Raw genomic sequence first — 17,552 nt, 5'->3', positions numbered from 1 at the left:
TTGATATCATTGTGAATGTTTGGGTTTTTTTTCAAAATATACCTGCTGTTACTCCACAAGTCATTCAATAAGAAACACATGAATGCTGAAAATTTCAGCTTCAGACATATATATTAGTTTCATGGGCGAAACTGGGACACTGTCTCAATGTTATGTTGGGGAAATCATTTATTCATGGGCATATGAATCTATATCACATTTGCACGAGATGTGTAACATGTTGCCACGATGGGCCCCTCCATCACCCGATTTAAACCTACTGAAACGACCATTTGACTGGGATCCCAATCCTTAGATATACAGCATGTATATCTCACACTTTAAACAAGTATAGTTCTAGGTGCCTAGCAATAATCACTACAGCTATACTTGGAGTGAAAATACTTCCAAAATGCGCCAACTGATGTCCGTTCAACAAATCGATAGTGAATGCCTATTCGACCCAGAACAATATTAAACACTTTAGATATCTGATGCTTAGAATTCGAAAGCTCCGAGATAAAAAAAAAAATGCTGCAGCTTCATCCAACTCATCATCGATGTCGAACTCGTCAGCAGTGACGGGGGCGGATAAGGAATGAAAACAATACACAATGTGTGACACAGTATTGTCGCAAAAACGGCAATTTTTTAAGTATACACACATACTTATATGGAATTGAATAGAAAAAATATCTAACATAGTTTCTAAATGTCTTGAATTTTGTTCCTATGATACAGTGTGAGCGCATTACAAACTTCGTCATAGAAAATCGGCTATCGACTACTTACCGTCTGTCAAACGCCACCATCTTGAATAATCCCACTGAATGTTGTAACGAGGCTTTCTATTGGTTCCACAGTTTTACCCACAATTCCACAACAGGTTGTTGTTGACGCATAGCAACAATTTACAGTATGGCTGACCAGCAGGAAAGGTTTGTTGAGAATTTATTGCAGAATAATTTACGATAATATGTATATTTGTTTATAGGTTTCAATTTGATAGTATGCATGTTTGTGTTAAATATGAAAGGTGCCTAGATTTGTGTTAAAAGGTAACATCTAGAACGCATTGGCGACGAAGACAGTGGATTTTATATATAACTGCTCTTACCTTTTTTTCCACCTTCTTAATTTTAATAAAGATAAAGAAATGTACGTGTCAACATCAAAGTCAAACAAAGACATAGGTTTAAAGTATCCTGCTTAGTGTATTGTTACAGGTAAGCAAAATTAACTTAGTAGTCCACAAGGAAATATCACTAGTCCTTCCTGAAATTTCCTAGTTACACTAACTTACAGACTGTATCATCGTGTTGTGTGGGTTTTCCGACGCTTAAGAACATCAATTGTGTTCTCACTAATCGCACAAACAACCATCATCATCATCATCAACCTAGCATCTGCGGAATGCAACACATACCATTATACTGTGATAAAACACTGCTGTCCGAAAATGTATGGCGTCCAAAAACATATAACTTGATGATAATAAATGAAAACCCAGGTAAATTTCTCCGGCTATTCACATGAAATGAAAAAACATAACAATTTATGATATTTGAGAGTGGCATTGGTATTTGAAACTGCAATCTGATGTAAAAGCATTACTCCTCAAGGACATGTTAAATTCTTTGTGAGTGAACATGGGAAATGTCATTAGTCCACCTCGGAATATTTTACTTCTCTCAGACTAGCAGACTTATGTTAATTTGGAACCCTGGAACTACTTTCTTTCACAAAAACCACACACCAATCAGATGCTAATCAAGCAAGGCATCTGTCATTGTGCATATCATTGGGTAGTGAACTTTCTTTTCACAAGGACATTTTCATGCCTAGCTAACTAAACATTTGTTGTTTTCTTTCTGATCACACAGGCGATTATAAAGCATTTCACTAACTTTATCCTAAACATAAGCCATTGTTCAAAGCTTTGCAATACCTGTGTGAAGTAACACCCCTGGCTGAGTAAGCACTGACATCTTAAAATGTACGATGTCCTAAAATCTATGATCCGACAATATATGTAACATGTAATGAAGTGGTTGCTTCTGCTGTTAGTTATTAATCCATAACATGTAGTGTCTTAAGGGTAGCATAATTACCTGATGCTCAGTGTAGTACAGATGATACCTTTAGAAATGTCCGCTAAACCTTGAACTTGATGACACCCTTTTAAGCATCCTTCCAAACATAGAATTCGGTGATGAACCAGTGACAGAAGTTGGCACTTGCCTGGTAGTTCAGATTTCACAAAGGCTGATAGATATTTGCATTTTTTTAGGGTTTTTCCTGTATGTTGTCATTATAATTATGAGTGTACTATAAGTGCACAATGTTCTCAGCACCATTAACTGGCTGGGCATGGTGTACAATGGAACTTACATTACTTTTTCTGGCAAATCTTTTACATATACTTTTCCCATGCCTTCATACAATGGAAACCATAAGGCTGACAAATCCCAAATCAATGCTACTGCATCTCCCTTTTGTGTCTGTGATATAGTCTTCAATTTCATGTTTATTATCATCTTGCTTATGTCCCGATTTGCATCCTGTTTTCCAGACCCTCTTCTGCCAAAGTTCAAGATGTTGTTTCTAAGGTGACAACAGAAGCATTAAAAGAGGTATTGCAGTTTTAATATTTTTTTAGGAGTCTGAGCACCATCACTGGTCTGAATAGTCATGCTGACTTTGATAAGCATTACTTTGTAGTATATGATTGGTATGAGTAATTCTAATCATGATAATGGTACAGTTATAGAAATATTATTCCAAAGACGTCTTTCATTATCCTGAAATTACTCTGATAAAGTCATTAAGTAGTAATAGCACAATGCTAAACCATCCACTTGCCTCAAGAACTGACGAGTGTTTGTAGTGATTCAAGATTAACTTCTAATGGGAGTGTGGGGAACGTGAAGTGTGACACTCAGTACTGGAGGCCTTTATTCACAGTTTGAAACAGACGCCATGGAGGAAGGTGGAGAGACAAAACCCTCATCCCGTCCAGGGTCAGCCAAACCCTCCTCAAGGCCACAGTCAGGGAGAAAATCTGCTGGAGGTAACCATTTATGTCATGAATTTTCAATTTTGTAATATGGGAAAGCAGATGTTTTGGAACAATGCTCTGCATTTGTACATTCATTCTTGCAGATATGTATTTAGTATAATGGATACATGTAGTTGGTGATTTGTGTTTATTGATACTTTTGTCCTCAATCTGTATGCAGAGAACATCTGACAGCAACTGTTGTTAAGTGGTGTTTTAAACTGTTTTCTACATATCCTGGTGAGCTATATGAAGTGCCTTTTCACTGTATATTTGCCAACCAACTAACAAAGTTGTCTTACCAACATTTGTCACCAAGAATTTTTTTACAAACTGTCTTCCATTTCATAGTACTAAGGTAAAAATTAGAATATTTTGTATTGCCACACACATTTGTTTCAAGTATTTTGAGGCTTAACCCTAATATTTTATCCACTTATGATAATCTTTGTGGCTCAAAATACTCATTACATTTATATGCATAATGATTTGCAGCTGTCTAATGTTATTTTGGGTAAGGATATCTCAAAGTACTGAATATTGCAAAATGACACTGAGCTATACAATTGTACCAGGTAACTATCCAACTCTTTTCTGAAAGTTTCCATGCCATATCTGGAACTGTTTGATCGTCTGACATTCATTTGAAAATATCCTTTCCTAACTAGGTTCACGTCCAACATCAGCTACCCCTAAAGCTGATTCCCGTCCAACATCAGCTACCCCTAAACCTGCTTCCCGTCCAACATCAGCTACCCCTAAACCTGCTTCACGTCCAACATCAGCTACCCCTAAACCTGCTTCACGTCCAACATCAGCTACCCCTAAGGCTGATTCACGTCCAACATCAGCAGCCAAGGCTGGACGTACACCTACACCCACAACTGACCGCCCTCCATCAGCAACAGGTCGACCTGCATCTGCTGCTAAGCCAGCCACCCCAACCACCCCACTTGCTGTCACAGGAGAGAGGGTGGGGTCAACCACTCCCACAGCAGGAGGTAAGGTCTCTCCACGGGTTGGGTCTCGACCTGCATCTGCAGCCAAGTCAGGTCGAGGGAGCCGACCTGGATCAAGTATCAAGAGGCCTGACTCAGTTGCTGAGAAAGAATTAGGTAAATCAGTGTTTATATCTTATCCTGTCCTGGGACCCATTCTGTAAAGACATCTTAGCACTAATATGATTATGTCTCCCATACTTTTACATACACTTACAATGGTCATATCTTAAGTTTAAGATCATTTTGCTGAATGGAATGCAGGTCATATACACAAAGTTTATTTGTCTTTGATTCAGTGGTGTTTTGAGATGGAGCTAGTGATGTCACTTCCTAAAATATGTTATGGTGGTGAATAGGCCTGAGGTATATATGATAGAATCTGACAGTTTATTCCATAAAGAGGCCCATTAGACAGGTTACAGTGAAATATGGCTAAGAGTTACTGTTACTATGGAGAGAGAATAAAGGTACACATATACAAGATAATCAAGCTTGTCCACAGGTAATGTGTGATGATGTTGATTACTTGATTGCTTGACACCTGGCTTGATGAAAACTGACTTTGTTCCAGATGTGGCTGACAAGGAAGAACCAGATAATACCATGGCCTTGGTGTTGGCAGGTAAGTCACCTGCTTGTACCTTAACTCACTGCCTTAATTTAGAGTGTAACTTGTAGGGAAGTCTTTGGTCATTGAAGGTCCATTGTAATATATGGACTTATTGGATTTAGCCAGGTGGTAATATTAAGACCAGTTCAGTTTTCTTCCAGTATGAAGTTGACTTGCTTTGATATGTGTGAAATGTTTGAATCTGTCTTTAGCAACCAATGCTTGTAAGAGGTGGCTTGGTCAGTCTTGGTGACTTGGTTGATGCTTGTCATCGTATCCCAGCTGCATAGATCAATGCTCATCATGTCAATCATTGGATTGTCTGATCAGATCTTGTACATTTACAGACCACTGTCAGATAGCAAGTACATTGCTGGGTGTGGCATTAAACAAAATGGTCTGTTTGGCATTACACAAAATACTGTTCAAGGGTCATAAAACCTATCTCACTCACTTAATGTTGAATTGTTATTATATACAGCTAAAGATGAGGATGACCCTCAAAACTATGACTTTGGAGTTGGTGATGATGGTGAACCGGAGGACTACCCTGAGCCCCAGATGCCCTCTGAGCCACCACAGACCCATCTCAATATCACCGACATCCTGGGCCGACCACCCTCCGAACCCGAGGAGGACGACAGTGATGGCGGGAGTGATGATGAAGAGGAAGCTGTAGATGAAGTCGGCGCAGACTCTGATGATGCCAGTGATAATGAAACTGATATGGTGGTCCTGGACCCTGATCATGTAAGTGTTAAATGTAACAGCTGTCGGTGGAAGTGTCAACAGCTGATTGTGTATGTACATGTTTATAGAGGGTAATGTTTATCTTCTAACATGTACTCATTGATAGCTGTTTATGTAGTGTTTGGTCCTTTATTGATTTCTTTGATGCTTTCTGTAGATGTTTTGTGTAATTTTGTAAAATATTAATTGTGTGAATGGATTGGTGCAAAAGGTAGTCACAGTATGCCAGATATATTTTAAGAACATAAAAAATATTTACAACAGAATTTCTTTGTTTTTCAATTGTTCATTAACTTTAAAACATTCCCTTTTTCAGCCACTGATGAGAAGATTTCAGAACGCTCTCAAGAATCACCTCGACAAGCAGAACGAGAAAGTCTCTCTTGAACTCAGGGAATTGGTAAGAATAATCAATGGATGTCTCGAAATTAATGATGAGATATTACAGTGTTACTCCAGTATATTTTAACCAATAAAGATGGTTAGGTTTTGATCTTATATAACTGACTTTGTTGTGAAACTAATCTATATATATACACGACACAAGCAAATTGGATACCCTGATTAAGTGATAATTGTCCTGTGTTCAGGAGGAGAATCTTCGCTCCAAGAAGAAGAACCGTGAGGATCTTGGTGTGGAGCTGTATGGAGTCCAGCAAGAGCTTGCTCGCTACCAGATGATGTTAGAACAGAACCATGATGAATACTCGAATCTGAACCAGGACCGCCAGCATGAAGAGCAGCAGCTGGATGAGGTCCGTTCCCTGTACAAGGACAACCAGCTGGCTGTTAACAAGGAGAAGAAGAGAGGTGAGTGACTGTTGAATGTCCGCTGGCAAACGTTTGTAAGACCTTATTCTCAAAACATTCGTAGCCCTACGAACTTCTTAAGCCCATTCTTTACACATTGGCTACGATCAAAGTTAAGAATTCTTAGGGCTACGAAGGTCGTTTCGAGAATAAGGGCCCAGGACCCCATTTCAATCTTAGTACTACAACTGTTATAACCCTATGTTAAAGTATAGGACTTACGATCACTTTAATTCACTTACCACTTTGCGGAATGAGATCCAGACTGTGTGTTTTTGTTTTATCGTTATTTATTGAAACTTGCTGATGTATGATCAACATGGAACCACTTACGCTCTTACTCACACACTGTGGCTATACTGTAGGTGCTGAGCTCCAGGCTGAGGTTGAGAACCTGGCACTGCGTCTCTTCTACATGGACAATGCTAAGGAGGATGTCCGTGGCGACATCGCCATCATGAGGCGAGCTGCAGAGAAGGCAGAGTCAGAAGTGGCCAAGGTCGAGATGGAGAAGCAGAAACAGGTAAGATGTGTTCACTCATGCAAAACTGTATCAATTTCTTGAAAGCATAACTAATAGTGTGTATTGTATAAGGAACTGGGATAAACAAGATGTATTTATGGTTGAGGTTAATTGTGCTGAAGATTTGTTGTGTTTCACTTTAAAGGACCTGTACGTGGACCGTCTGGTGGAGAGGGTAGACAAACTGAAGGAAGAGATGGCCATGTTTGAAGCTCAAATCACTGCCCAGTCGGATGAAACAAAAGCAGCCAAGGAAGCACTGATGGAAGCACACATGGAAATTGAGGTGTGTCAGTAGGAAGGGATTAGAAAGACCACAAGGATTGTAATTCAATTAAAATCCTTTAGAAAATTGAGAAGTTATTAAGACATATATTTCACTCAAAATTGTCTCCCCTGCAGGCCATCAGCCTTGAGAAGAAGCAGCTGTTCCAACAGTGGAATAGCAGCTTGATCGGGATGAGGCGCCGAGATGAGGCACACGCTGCCATGCAGGAGGCTCTCAGGTAAGAATATCAGTTCATGACTTGGAGGTGAGGTGAGGTGAAACTGGGTTTAACGTCGTGCTTGAGAATATTTCGCTCATATGACGACGTGCATACTTGTGTATGTGAATGCGCAACTGCTTGTACTAGCCCAGACTTAAGCTGGTTTTAGAGTGCTAGCCCACTGAGATACCATGCCGCAGTGAAGCATGAATACCCCACTCAGACACATTATACTGACTCCGAGCCGACCAGTCCTTGTTGTACCCATAATGCCGAGCGCCAGGCAAGGACCAACAAGTACCACATTTTAACGTCTTTTGGTATGACGCGGTCGGGGATCGAACCCGCAACCTTCCGCACTCCAGGCGGACAGTCTAACCACTACACCACGGAGGCGGTCTCATGACTTGGAGAGATGTTTAGTTCCAGTGTTTGGTTCTTTTGTGAGAATTTTAGAGTTTATTGGCTTGGTATAGAGGCAAGTAAAGTTACACAGTAAGCACTATGATGAGGTAGACCTGCCATTCTAGCTAGTTTAGATCAAGTATATTAAAACCCACTTTGTTTGACAGCTAACTCAAATTAATGATGTTTATTAAACTGGAAGTTAACGATAACCGCAACTTGACATTGTCAGCACTGAGGTTGTCATGTGGTGAAGGTGTTGACTCATCGTGATGCCGACTTGGGTTTTCATTCCCCATATACCAAAGTTAGTGAAAGGGATAGCAGATAGACAATGTGGTATTATCCTGAGTCTGCCCCCTAGTGCTACCTCCACCCGCAGTATTGGGGATTAACATGCCTTTTGTGGGGGTGTGATTGCAGTCAGCAGCAGCAAAAGATCCTGTCACTGGAGACGGAGATCGAGGGATTCAAGAAGTCTATACAGAAGGAGCAGGAGCAGAATGAGAAGCTGTGTCAGATCCTGGCCAAGACTAACCGTGACATCGACATGGTCAAGAAGCAGCTGATCACCTGCCAGGCTAAACACGACGCTCTCAAGGCTGAGTACACGACCTTCACTCGGATGTTGCATGAAACTGAGACGACACTCAACAAGGCCACAGCAGTAGGTTAAGATGTTGTCTCGTGTTTGTGTGTAAACACAATGTGACTGAATTGGAAATCAAAGATATTCTTTCATTATGGCTATGTTGTTGATTTTATTTTGAACTATGCTAAAAAAAATGAACTTAAATGTAAGCATAAATGTTAAGCAGTCATATATTTACAAGACTTATTAGTATTTATCCATTCCTGACTCAATGATTAAAGATTGAATAATTGAACATTTCTAAAGTAGCCTTTTGTATAGAAATAAACATGATTATTCAAGTACCTGTCTGTTTCAGTTATTCAGTTTCCATCTCTTCTGAACTATTTACTTGGCAATATTAGGATTCTGAGAATCAATCTACGGAGTCCTACCAAATCTCGATATCTTCTGTTTGCAGGACAAGACACTCCGCATGAACGAGTTGAATGGGCTGAGGAAGCAGATAGAGCGGGAGTACCAGGAGAAGGTGAAGCTGGAGGATGAGATCATGGAGAAGATCAGAAACCAGCTGACCATGGACAAGGCTGCCCAGTACACCAAGAAACTGACCAGCAAGATGAGGGACCTCACCAAGAATCTTGTGAGTTCACCAGCATGGCATTTAGGTTTTTTTAATATTAAGTCCAGAGTAAGCACATCAATGTTTCTGAGTGTGATGTTCAGTTTTATTCCAGTCATCCACCACCGGGGGTCGGAGGGGTAGCCTAGTGGTTAAAGTGTTGGCTCGTAACGCTGACGACTCGGGTTCGATTCTTCACATGGGTACAATGTGTGAAGCCCATTTCTGGTGTCCCCTGCCGTGATATTGCTGGAATATTGCTAAAAGCGGCGTAAATCCACCACCATACAGATACAGACATCGCGCACAACATGCTTACTGATAACTGTGGCCACATCTTATTTCTTTTACATCTCGTCAAATATCATCACAGTCTTAGCTGTCATTGGGTTTGTATTTTAACATCTTTAATATTCCTCCTGGCATGGGAAAACAATTGGATGGTTAAGACATCCGTATTAGCAATGACAAGTTATTTACATATGAGTTGTCCTGTTGAGTTAGTGTGCAGAGGTGACAAGTTGGCTGAGGCACAACAAGTTGTGTGGAAGTATTTGGTGTCTTTGCAAGAATCCTATGATTTACCCTGATTATGTTTCTTGGGTCTTTGTGCCGTGCCGTTGTACAAAGCGATCTTAGCTCTAAGGTGACCGTAACTCCCATACTTTAACATAGACTTAAGGTAGTCTTAGCGCTAAGGTTGTTTTGTACAACGGCACCCATATCTGTTTGTGTGGGTTTCACAGAAGAGGTAGATGTCCCACTAACCCAGAGTATTGGAAATGATCACAGATTTTAGATATTTCTCATGGTGAATACAGTGTAGGAAAGATGTAGAAAATCTAGCCTGTCCACAGGAATGGCAGGTCAAATTTTTTACCAGTCCTGCCAAAATCTAGCCTGTCCTCCAAATATAAATAAAACACCTTCGGCAGTAAATATTCAAAAAGGTTATAATCATTATATATATGTCATTGGTTTGCTAAAATTGATCCGACATGAGGACGGACTAGATATTTTTTTAACCCGTCCTCCACAAAATTCACCCGTCTCGGACGTTGGGACGGGCTATCTTTCCTACACTGGTGAATACCAAACACTTGAAGAAAGGTGCTAATGCCATTGTACTGGTATGTAATTGTCATGTGTCAAAGTTTTGTGATCTTTATCTGTTTTATCAACTTATCTCTTTACTTTTTCAGGAGACCCAAATGGCGGAGGTAGAGAACACCATTGCCAGGAATGCTCTGGACACATCCAATGTGAAGGCCAGGACTGAGAGACTGAAGAAGATCCTACAGGGTCTAGATGATGAGATCCGCCAGAAGAATGACATCATCTCCAAGAGTGAGAATGAGATCATCAAGAGAAACGCTATCATTGAACGTAAACAGAATCTAATTGATCAGTTCAACAAGAAGCTTGAACACATGATCAGCTCTGCTGGGGTAAGTTCTACATGCCTTTTATATGTGTCCATATGGTTCCTTTGAAGCATTTGAGGTGTGCAACTGCATGTATATATATATATTGATTTTCTTCACATTGTGTTCATTTTGTGAAAACTGGTTACCTTAGATATAAAGAAGTAAGAAGAACACATATTACATGATAAAGAGGCAAATTACTGTGGCCACCTACGTCCTCTCTAGCGAGGAACATGGAGAATATTTATACTTAACACCATACTCACATACTCAGTCATGTTTGAAATGAAGTTGTACATGGGTGGCCCAATAGGCAGGTTTGCAACTGACTGTGTAACTAAACCACCCAGATGGTCCTATTGGGTTTAAGAAGCTTCAAATGCATTTGAAAATAAAATGGATGAAGAAGTAGCTTTATCAACAATTCACTTTAAACAATAGTAACTGTTGTTAACAAACTAGAGGTCTACTGACTATAGATTGCTGCCCACCTCTAATACCATGGTTACTGAGATCATGATCATCTAGGCCTTGATGGCACATTTAGTTGACACACAGTGGTGTAACTGATATCCTGTTGGCGTTAGACCCATCAGTGCCCCCTCCCTGAATTCTTGTGCATTGGTTGTCAGGGTGTGGAGCTGGGTCCACTGGAGATCACCATCAACTCCCTCCAGAAGTCTATAGACGTTAGGCAGCAGGAGATCACCGAGCTGCAGCAGATGTGGCTCCGACAGCAGAGTGAACTGGTCAGACTGACCAAGGACAAGGAAGACCAGTCACAGGATGTTGAGAAACACAAGAAGCAGCTCACCATCCTCTTACAGAAGAAGATCAGGACGGAACGTAAGTTGGGATATATGTTATACATGTTATTATATGTTAAATAAAATCGTTATCTGTTTGATATAACCCTTAACTGTTTGATATAATCCTTAACTGATCAGTGTGTTGTGTTTTCCATGTTAATTCCTTCAAACCATTGATTGTTGTTGTTCTGTATCCACCCTTGTCCGCTTTATCCTACCAGTGATTTCAATGTTGAAAATGGATGTTCACAATGGCTTCTGAGTATGGATTGTTTGACCCTATCTAATGAAACTTATCTGCTTTAAATTAGCAACATAATTTGTGATATTTATCAACAGATGACATTGACCAGCAGAGACGTGAGACATATGATATTGAACGTCACATCACCAACATGCAGAATGATATGATCAAGTTGAACACACTGCTACACAGAGAGAAGGGCCATGAGGTGCAACTGGAGCAAGGCACAACACTGCTGGAGAATGACTTCATTGCCAACCTGAAGGATGCAGAGAAAGAATCCATACAGATGCAGGACCATCTTGACTCTGTGAAGGAAGAGAAGGAGAGGCTACTGAACAGTCTGGTGGAGGCAGAGTGAGTAGAGACAGGGTGTTGAAGAGACTACCCAGTCAAAGGGACCGTTCATAATTATTATTATTTTTATTTATTTATTATTATTTTTTATTTTATTTATTTATTATTATTATTTTTATTTTTTTATTTATTTTTTTTATTTTTTTATTTTATTTTTTTTTTGGGGAGAAATGATGGGGGGTTTTGGGGGTTGGGGGTCCACCCATTTTGTTCTGGGGAGAGGAAGTAAGGGGCATCAATTTAGTGCACATGTACTAGGGGCAAGGGCAGCATTTTTGTACATAAATATATTTTAAAATTATGCTTAAAAAGTATGGGAAAGGGAAGGGGGGGGAGGGGTCATTGATTTTGTACATGACATGATGACATGCAGGGGGGTCACTTACTTTGTACCTACTTTGTACCTACTTTGTCATTCACAGTGTACATGCTTCTCCATAAAAATCATAAGGGAAGCAGGGGATTCTATTCATATTTCAACATGACCTACTAATATTGATCCAAGCATAAAACAACACCCCTTCAAGTATGATGTGTTTCATGTTTCAGACGTCAAATCATGTTGTGGGAGAAGAAGACTCAGCTGGCGAGGGAGACCCGGTCAGCTGTAGACTCTGAGGTCGGGCAGGGAGAGATTAGAGCCATGAAGTCCGAGATCCATCGGATGCAGGTCAGGTACAGTCAGCTGATGAAGCAGCAGGAGAAGATGATCCAAGACATGGAGAAGGCAGTGTCCAGGTATGCTGTAACAGTCAATATGATAGTTTTGTTGTTATTTTGGGGGGAAGGTCAGTGGTTATCTCTGGAATATTACTGAAAGAGGCATTATATCGACACTTAAATTGTTCATGAAATAGTGGATGACAAATCAGTGTGTGGTCGATATTGCTTGTTAGATACATCCATATGTATATGTGCAGGAGAGACACCATTGTAACCCGAGGCGACTCTCAGTCCAAGATGAAGCAGAAGGTTGTTACCAAGGGAACGTTTGAGAGACAGATGGCTGAGCATCGTAGAAAGATAAAACAAACAGTAAATGTAAGTTGTGGTTTTATAATGCTTATATAAATTTAGCTATAATGATTAATTCCATCCTCCTTTTATGAAATAGTAATTGAATGCAAAATGCATGCAAGATGACTTAACAAAATGTATGTGCATTTGTGCACAAGAAAATATGGTCATTTTGTTTAGGTTATGGTACTAAACTCTCCCCATCATTCCTCACTCACTAACTTCATCACTCTTTCTCTGTCCCTCCTTTTTCACCCAGTCCCTCACTCACTCTGACCCTCTGTATGCTACAGGATGCTTCAAGCTGTGACAATGATATCCATGAGCTGCTCGATCACCAGCAGGAGCTGAGTGGTCAGTTGGAGGAGAAGCAGGTCAATTGCCAGCAGCTCCAGGGCTCCGCAGACACCCTGGATGGGGACATCGAGAGGCTCCTGGATGTCAAGTTAAAGGTGTGTCCAATGTTTGTGTCCTGAGTCTCTAACATTGATGTCAATCCTCTTGTTGATCAGTGTGTATAAAGCATTTAGCCTACAGAAATTAACCTTGTTTTAAGACTCAACATTCTCTCTTTATGGGGGCGGTGGGGTAGCCTAATGGTTAAAGCGTTGGCTCGTCACACTGGGTTCAAATCCCCACATGGGCACAATGCGTGAAGCCCATTTCTGGTGTCCCCTGCCGTGATATTGCTCGAATATTGCTGAAAGCGGCGTAAAACCATACTCAGTCAGTCAGTCAGTCTCTCTTTATGGAGGGTGGAATTTGTATTGTTCATATTCTGCTGGTCCCCTAGCATTTTACTTTTTGGGTTGAGAAGCATCCAAGATTTGAAGCGACACTGACTTTCTGTGTTGGCAATTAGGTGTCTTTTGTGTGTGTGACACTATACTAGAGTGTGTACTTTACTGACAAAGTGTGATCCCAAATATATCACGTTTTAAATTTTTACCACTTTCTTAAAAGCATATTTTCAGATGTATTTACATTATTGTTCATATCCTAAAGTATTATGTATTTATTTAAATCTGCATTTTATTCACAAAATGACAAAATATACATGACATATTGTTTGGCCTAGTTCTCTTTTGTCAAAGCATGAATGCACCAAACTCAAGTTCTAAATACTTGACTGTACATAATGAGTGAGTGAGTTTAGTTTTACGCCGCACTCAGCAATATTACAGCTGTATGGCAGAGGTCTGTAAATAATCGAGTCTGGACCAGACAATCCAGTGATCAACAGCATGAGCATCGATCTACGCAAATGGGATACGATGACATGTGTCAACCAGACTGCACATAATGCACAAAAGATGATGCAAATACTGGATCCCATAAAATAGGTACACATTATGCATGGATGTGCACAAAACTCAAGAAAGTTACAATACGGTAAGTAAATGCAATTCCAATATGATTGAATATGTTCCAGAATATGAAGGATCTAGTAGGCAAACAGCAGAAACACAAGTATTACCAGCAGGTAAAGGATGGCAAGTACACGATGCTGTGCAAGTCGGAATCCTCCCTGGAGACAGAGCACAGCAAGCAGATAGATCGCATGCAGGCTCTCAGTACCATTGTGGACAGACTCAACCAGGAGTTCCCCCATGTACAACCAGCACTGAGGAACGTCACCATCGCACTCAGCTCCCGGGGGGTGCCCCATGATGACGATTAATGTATTCACCAGCATCAATGCATGTAATTGAGGACCATACATGATTGATTTTTGGCCTGCCAATCAATATCTGGAATAGATTTTCATCACCTACTGTTTAATGCATTGCTTGTAGTTGACGGTCTGTTGAGATTTATGTTTTATCAATATCATTCCGGTCTGAATGCTGAGGTCAGTCTTAAGACTGGTATCCATGAATATATATGATGTGATGACTTAATGTTGTGTGAAGAAATGTGAACAGTTGAAAATGTCTGTATATTTTGTTCTCTTTTGTATATGTTATAATTTATTGAGTAAAATGTAGGTATTTTGATATGTTGATGCATACGTTAATGCATTTGTCCGTCCATTATTTCCCATATTATTCCTTCAACAATGCCAAACATTGTTACTCCATTGTTCACTCATTTTGAAATACTGAACATGGAAGAATTATTTTGTGTAAAGTTTAGTCCTAAATCTAAATTTGAGTCTTCAAATCTGGCTCGTTTATTCAAGTGTATATGTTTAAATATGATACTTGTATTACATGAATAAACTATGAATTTCACAAGTAGTTTAGGACTGTTGTTATTTATTCATTTACAGCCAACAGTGAGTGAGTGAGTTAATGAGGTTTCACCACACAGATATATGAAATCTATGGGTATATATAATATATATAATGGGAAATGATGTCTAAAGTTTGATGCAGAGCCTCTTCCTTGGCCTAGACATTAATAAAGCCACTTGTGACATGAGAGCCATGACAGATTGTCTTTTGTCATGTGAAAAAAAACTGAGTGATCTTCTTTGGTGTAGCATAGACAATATGTACATTGAGATGTGTATAGGATGTGTGAGCAGCAGTTTGATATGTTATGGGTAGATAACAAAGTAAATTTAGAACAACTATGACATTAAAAACTTTCTCCCGATAAGAACCTTCTCCTTGATACCACTCAACAATCTGCTGGTACTTCCGACTTCTTCCTTGGTTGATTCATGAAAATACACCACATTATTCTCATGTTGAGAAGATGTGGATTATGGCCTCAAATACAGTCTTGAAGTGGTCAGAATCATGTGTACTTTAGGTATAGTTTGGCTTCATGATAGGGTTAGATAAAAAAAACCCGTGAAGCACTATCCAGAACTCTAAATTACATCTATCAGTACCTAGATCACACATGGCAACAAGATGACTGTTCTTGTCAAAGGGGAAGGTATCAGGTCAATGCTGATGCAGTTGTTTCTACGACACGCACTGAAAACATTTGAGACCATGGTGTAGTATGGACGATACTTTTATTTGTTTCTTGTTTACACTGCAAAGCACAAGATTCCCACTATATGAGGGTGGTATGTAACAATATGGACCAGACAATCAAGTGATAGATGTCATATGAGCATCCCCAGAATTGGAATATGATGACATACAATAAACTAGGCTATCAAGCCCAACAGCAAGCACCAATATTCTTACAATTAATCACTACAGGTCTGCTGAATTATAGTTATAGCCATAGTTTGAAGGTGTGAAAAAACGTTCTCATGGACAATCATAAAGTGTTCAAACTCATAAATTTACTGATTACAAGTTGTGGCATTGATTAATTACACGTGAAGATATTTCTGCTGTCTCAACTGATACATATGCTGCAACATAAGACTACATATGCCATTTCTTTACATGTATTTTATGAAGTCTTTAAGTGCAATTTTAGAAGCTGTAGTTTGTTTCATTCTATATTATGATAGATCCCATAGTTCTGAACAATTCATTAGTATTTCAGAAAGTATCCGGCTAAGGTGCTGACACCCATTCAACTCGTGAATTCAGCTGCCAATCTAAAATGGAAAAGAGGCCTTCTGTGGTACTTCTCTCCCAATGTTCTCCTTTGCCTGTTGGAAAGACTCATTCTCTGACCTCCCGTACGGTCTGGTAAGATTGTCCTTACATAATGTCACACCAAATCCAGCTCTTGGTGGTAGGTCAATGAAGCCATCTTTAGGTAAAGGTTCATCTGGAAATATCTCTCCAAAATAGGGTGTAATCTTGTCAGCTTTCGGACTCAGATTGATGAATTCTGCCAGTGGACAGTTCCTGAAGGCATACTGAAGATGATACGAGTAGACACTGGAACCGTGCGGAATGACCAAGATATCGTGTGCTGACGCCATGGCAACCACCCTCCTGGCTTCTGTAATACCTCCAAGCCATGTGATGTCTGGTTGAATAACATCGACACACCTTGAACTCAGAAGTTGCCTGAATCCATACCTTGTATATTCGTGTTCTCCAGTCGTTAGAAGAACCTTTGAACCTCTCAGCGCCTTCCTTACCTCACTGTAGCCTTCATAATCGTCTGGAGGCAGATATTCTTCCATCCACTTTAGACCATATGGCTCTAGTTCCTTTGCTAGACGAATAGCATATGGGACGGTCAACGCCATGTAACAGTCCAGGGACAGTGGGAATTCGGGTCCAACTTTCTCTCGCCATCCTTTGAAGAATTCGACGTTCTTCCTCAACCCTTCATCACCCTCATCAGGGCCGTATGGACATGCAACTTTTGCTCCAACAAAACCAAATTCCTTGGCGAGATCCGGACGACCAGTTGTTGAGTAGACTGGCAGACGATCTTTAGTTTTCCCGCCAAGCAAGGCGTACACTGGCTCATTCCGCAAGCGGCCAAGAAGATCCCACAGAGCTAAGTCCACGGCGCTTATAGCCTGTATGGGCAACCCCTTCCGTCCATAGTTCAGTGTAGCTCGGAACATCTGATCCCACATGAGTTCCACATCACGAGGATCCTGACCCTCCACAAACCTACTCAGATGCTGCTCAACAATGTAACATCCAGGTTTTCCACCGATGGTGACGCCAACGCCCGTAGTTCCATCGTCAGCCTCAACTTCAACAACCAAAGTCCCAAGTGCGTTGATCCCCCAAGATTTCCTGAAAGCTCTGTATTGAAGGTATCCTGACATGGGGTTGGCGATCGGTGCCAGACCTCCGTTTATCCAATGAGTGTCTATGACGTCATGACAGTCGGATCCTTGGTCCCCCGTAGAGGCCGCTATTGTATAGGCTCTCACTGCCTTTACACGGGGGAATTCTCGCGCTTCTCCAGCCATCTTTATTCAAAGTGGCAGTTAGCTTCCAAATGAAATAACGTCACTCTGGACTACAA

The 17,552-nt window shown here is 40.4% G+C and overlaps 3 protein-coding genes across 3 annotated transcripts in view; 1 reads left to right on the top strand and 2 right to left on the bottom strand.

The window, feature by feature from the left end:
• LOC124276318 (TBC1 domain family member 16-like) overlaps window positions 1–812 on the bottom strand; it is a 34,192-nt gene extending 33,380 nt beyond the window's left edge. Inside the window, exon 1 of the mRNA XM_046711935.1 lies at window positions 772–812. The gene's annotated coding sequence lies outside the window, so the exon portion shown is untranslated. The remainder of the gene's footprint in view (window positions 1–771) is intronic.
• Window positions 813–858: 46 nt separating this feature from the next.
• LOC124276303 (coiled-coil domain-containing protein 40-like) lies at window positions 859–14,932 on the top strand. The gene is made up of 20 exons (XM_046711929.1): window positions 859–917; window positions 2,552–2,612; window positions 2,944–3,049; window positions 3,706–4,152; window positions 4,610–4,660; window positions 5,130–5,398; window positions 5,715–5,798; window positions 5,989–6,208; window positions 6,574–6,731; window positions 6,877–7,017; window positions 7,134–7,237; window positions 8,048–8,291; window positions 8,677–8,859; window positions 10,041–10,286; window positions 10,898–11,111; window positions 11,414–11,675; window positions 12,225–12,413; window positions 12,596–12,716; window positions 12,986–13,144; window positions 14,125–14,932. Exons 1-20 carry the CDS (start codon window positions 898–900, stop codon window positions 14,371–14,373), a joined length of 3,528 nt encoding a protein of 1,175 aa, XP_046567885.1. The 5' UTR covers window positions 859–897; the 3' UTR covers window positions 14,374–14,932.
• A 712-nt stretch (window positions 14,933–15,644) lies between these two features.
• Window positions 15,645–17,552, bottom strand: LOC124276287 (L-rhamnonate dehydratase-like). Its single transcript, XM_046711928.1, has one exon. It carries the CDS (start codon window positions 17,494–17,496, stop codon window positions 16,207–16,209), a length of 1,290 nt encoding a protein of 429 aa, XP_046567884.1. The 5' UTR covers window positions 17,497–17,552; the 3' UTR covers window positions 15,645–16,206.

This window comes from Haliotis rubra, unplaced genomic scaffold (genome assembly GCF_003918875.1).
Source record: "Haliotis rubra isolate DU_JTF1 unplaced genomic scaffold, ASM391887v1 Scf105, whole genome shotgun sequence".
In the NCBI taxonomy this organism is placed as follows: Eukaryota; Metazoa; Mollusca; class Gastropoda; order Lepetellida; family Haliotidae; genus Haliotis; species Haliotis rubra.
This window is presented reverse-complemented; position numbering and strand designations above follow the sequence as displayed.

Bases quoted from the DNA above. Each gene is read 5' to 3' on its own strand.
- LOC124276303 (XM_046711929.1), top strand. From the start codon at position 898: ATGGCTGACCAGCAGGAAAG. The intron at 7,018-7,133 runs GTGTGTCAGTAG...TCTCCCCTGCAG, and splicing joins AAGCACACATGGAAATTGAG to GCCATCAGCCTTGAGAAGAA. The intron at 12,717-12,985 runs GTAAGTTGTGGT...TGTATGCTACAG, and splicing joins AGATAAAACAAACAGTAAAT to GATGCTTCAAGCTGTGACAA.
- LOC124276287 (XM_046711928.1), bottom strand. From the start codon at position 17,496: ATGGCTGGAGAAGCGCGAGAATTCCCCCGTGTAAAGGCAGTGAGAGCC.